General features: G+C 38.5%; 1 protein-coding gene across 1 annotated transcript in view; it reads left to right on the top strand.

Annotated features, from left to right (window-relative positions):
• The window catches only part of CBG13461, a gene marked incomplete at both ends in the record, with an annotated part of 7,745 nt that extends 5,571 nt beyond the window's left edge, over nucleotides 1–2,174 (top strand). Inside the window, 5 exons of the mRNA XM_045241821.1 lie at nucleotides 269–375; nucleotides 775–1,132; nucleotides 1,181–1,283; nucleotides 1,863–2,111; nucleotides 2,139–2,174. Of these exons, the coding sequence (XP_045095136.1) occupies nucleotides 269–375; nucleotides 775–1,132; nucleotides 1,181–1,283; nucleotides 1,863–2,111; nucleotides 2,139–2,174 (853 nt within the window). The remainder of the gene's footprint in view (nucleotides 1–268; nucleotides 376–774; nucleotides 1,133–1,180; nucleotides 1,284–1,862; nucleotides 2,112–2,138) is intronic.
• Nucleotides 2,175–3,245: the final 1,071 nt, after the last annotated feature.

Below are 3,245 nucleotides of genomic sequence, written 5' to 3'. Positions count from 1 at the left end.
CACATGGCTCAGTATGTAAGAGGGATGGCTTTGGAGCAGAATTAGGAAGAGTTCGATTTCTTATCTTTTCTATATGTTTTTTATTGCGGGAAATTCAAATTTTCGGGCCACAAAGCTTGAAAATCGCTCGGATTTGGTGTTTTTTTTAAATTTTTTTATTCGAAAAATGCGAAATTCGTGTTCTTTGAAGCTTCCTTCACTCTCAAATGCCTTTCTGTTTTTTGAGTTATTACTCCCCCGAAAAAAAACGCTCATTTTTGATTTGCAGGTACGAGAGCAATTATCTCATGGAGCTCGGAAACGCAATTGAGTACCTCATGAGCTTTGCGGTTTCCGTTGCCATTCAGCAGACACTTCTTGAGACGGCGTTGGCAGGTGGGGGTCTATAAATTTGAAAAAAATCCTTTGAAAAATCACGAAAAGCAACGTTTTTCTCAATTTATAACCTAAAAATTCGAGTTTCGCGCTATAAAAGCCCTATACACCGCATGAGGGATCGAACTTGTGGGTCTCCTGCTCCAAACTCATCTCTCTTACCGACTGTGCCACCACGAGCGCATGGGCGCCGCAAAGGGGGATGATGGCGCGCGGCGCTCACATGGCGCAGTTGGTAAGATAGAGGACGTTGAAGCAGAAGACACACAAGTTCGATTCCTTTTGCTGTCTATAGTTTTTTGATAGCGGGAAATTTAAATTTTTGGGTCTTATTCCTTGAAAATCGCTCGTTTTCAAGGATTCAGAAGTTTTTTTTAAATAAAAAACGGCGCTTTCCAGGCTTAGTCTCCGCTGTTGCCTGGCCAGTGGCACTGATTTCTGTCTCTTCTGTCCTGGATAACCCATGGAATGTTTGTGTGTCCCGAGCAGCTGAAGTTGGCGAGCACCTGGCCGAAGTGTTGCTCAGCAGATCGCATGGAAAACGTCCAATTACTCTGATAGGATTCAGTTTAGGCGCCCGTGTGATTTTTCATTGTCTTTTAACAATGAGCAAACGATCGGAGAGTTTGGGAATCATTGAAGACGTGATTTTGCTGGGAGCGCCTGTCACCGCGTCTCCCAAGGAATGGTCGAAAGTTTGTAGTGTTGTTAGCGGTCGGGTTATCAATGGGTACTGTGAAACGGATTGGTTGTTGAGGTAAGGCAATTGGAAACTTTCTGAAAGTTAAAAAAAAACACATTTCAGATTCCTCTACCGTACCATGAGTGCTCAATTCCGGATCGCTGGAACTGGTCCAGTCGACAATCGGAATAGTAAAAAAATCTATAACTATAATTTGAGTCATATTGTAAGTTTGTGGGCTTTGTCAAAAATTTTTAATTTTCGAAATCGAAATTTTTTTAATTCAGAAAAACCACACAAAATTAGCAATTTGAGTCGCAAAATACCATTTTTTGTTTCACAAAAATGTTCGAAAAACACTGAAACCATGCGATTTTTGATGTTTGGGACCCGAAAATTTGAATTTTGCTATATCAAAAACCTATAAAACCCCAAAGGAATTGAACTTTTGATAGTTCTGCTTCAAAGTCCTCCCTCTTACCCACTGCGCCATATGGACGCCGCGCGCGCCCCCCACCGTGACGCCTCAGAGAGGGAGATGGCGTGCGGCGTCCGTATGGCGCAGTCGGTAAGAGGAAGGACTATGGAGCAGGTGATCCAAAAGTTCGATTCCATTGGGGTTCTATAGGTTTTTTGTGGCGGGAAATTCAAATTTTCGAGTCTCAAACCATGATAATCGATAGTTTTTGGTGGTTTTTGAGATTTTTTTTCGGAAAATCGCCAAAAATTAAATTTTTAATGGTCTCATGGGCAAACTTCTCAGCTTTCAGGACATTTTAATTCTAGAATCTTTCATTCTTTTCAGGTAAAAGGTCACATGGACTACTCGAAACGGCTCACCGAGGTGCTTCACGCGGTTGGGGTCAAAGTGGGCCCACATTCTGAAGATTCAGTTGTGGACCTCACTGAGCTAGAGTGTCCACATGAGGCCACTGGAGAAGCTACGGAGGCAATTAACTTCAAATTACCCACAGATTTAGAGGGAAATGATGGTGAAGGAGCTCAAAATTTGAGCTCAGAGTTTACAAATTTGAATGGGATTCATGAAATTCGGGTGTTGGATAGTCCACGGATTGGAGAGAATAGAGAGGGGAGCAAGAAGCAGACAACTGTTTGAAATTTTTCAGGATTTTTTTTTTCTTTTTTTTGCATTTTTTCTGTATTTCTGACACATTCCAATTATCAAAATTAGTCCCGGTAGTAAATGTTTTTTTTTGTTTGTACGATTTATTTTTTTTAAAGATCATAAAACATTTTTTTCAAATTTTTTATGTCAACAGTTTTTTTCATACATTCTGTAGAACATTTTTACTGAAGTGGAGTGCAAATAGACAAATTTTTTCGAGGAACAGACACATGGAACAGGTAGAAATTTGTAAAAAAATTAAATTTTATTTTTCAAAAAAAACTTTCAATAGTTTTTCTTTGAATAGTATCAAAGTGTAAACAATCAGAGTTTCCCGGAATTCTAGAAAATTCTGAAATTCGAAAATTTAGGAAAACTCACAAATCTCGAGAATTGAAATAAATCGGATACCGTAAAGCCTGCATTAAAAGGGATCCTCTAATAGAAGGACCCTCTGAGAGGAGCTCGGCAAAATAGAAGGGCCCTCTGTGAAAAATGACCACCCCCCCCCTCCTTCAAAATGTGTTTTAAAATCAGAAAATTTTCGTAATTTTGTCAGTGGGAAATATTTCCGAAACTTCACGATTTCATAGAAATTTGTTTAAAACCCTTATTTTAAATGAAAACCTTGCTAAATTTTTGTGAAATTGGCACATTTTTATGAATTTTGAACGAAACTACGTCGAATTTTTCGAATTTCGGAAAAAGAAACTGGCCGGAAAAATAGAAGGAGCCTCCTTTAATTGGAGGGCCCCTGTAATAGAAGGGCCCTCCGGAGGTACCTCGGAACAACAGAAAGGTTTAACGGTATTCATAAAATCCAATAATCGAAATACCCGAAGATTTAATTCAAAAAATTCCAAAAAAAGCAGAAATTCAGAAATTTGCAAATTCCGAAATTGTGGAACTTCTGAAACTCAGGAACTCGGAATTTTTGTAATTCGAAAATTCAGAAATTTCCGAAAATTTAGAAAATCCGGAGATTAAGTTTAGAAATTCAAAAGTTCAGAGAATTTAAAAATAATTTATTAAATTTTATCTATCAAACTTTTCGCAATATTC

This window comes from Caenorhabditis briggsae, assembly GCF_000004555.2.
Source record: "Caenorhabditis briggsae complete genome, chrII, whole genome shotgun sequence".
Classification (NCBI taxonomy): Eukaryota; Metazoa; Nematoda; class Chromadorea; order Rhabditida; family Rhabditidae; genus Caenorhabditis; species Caenorhabditis briggsae.
This window is presented reverse-complemented; position numbering and strand designations above follow the sequence as displayed.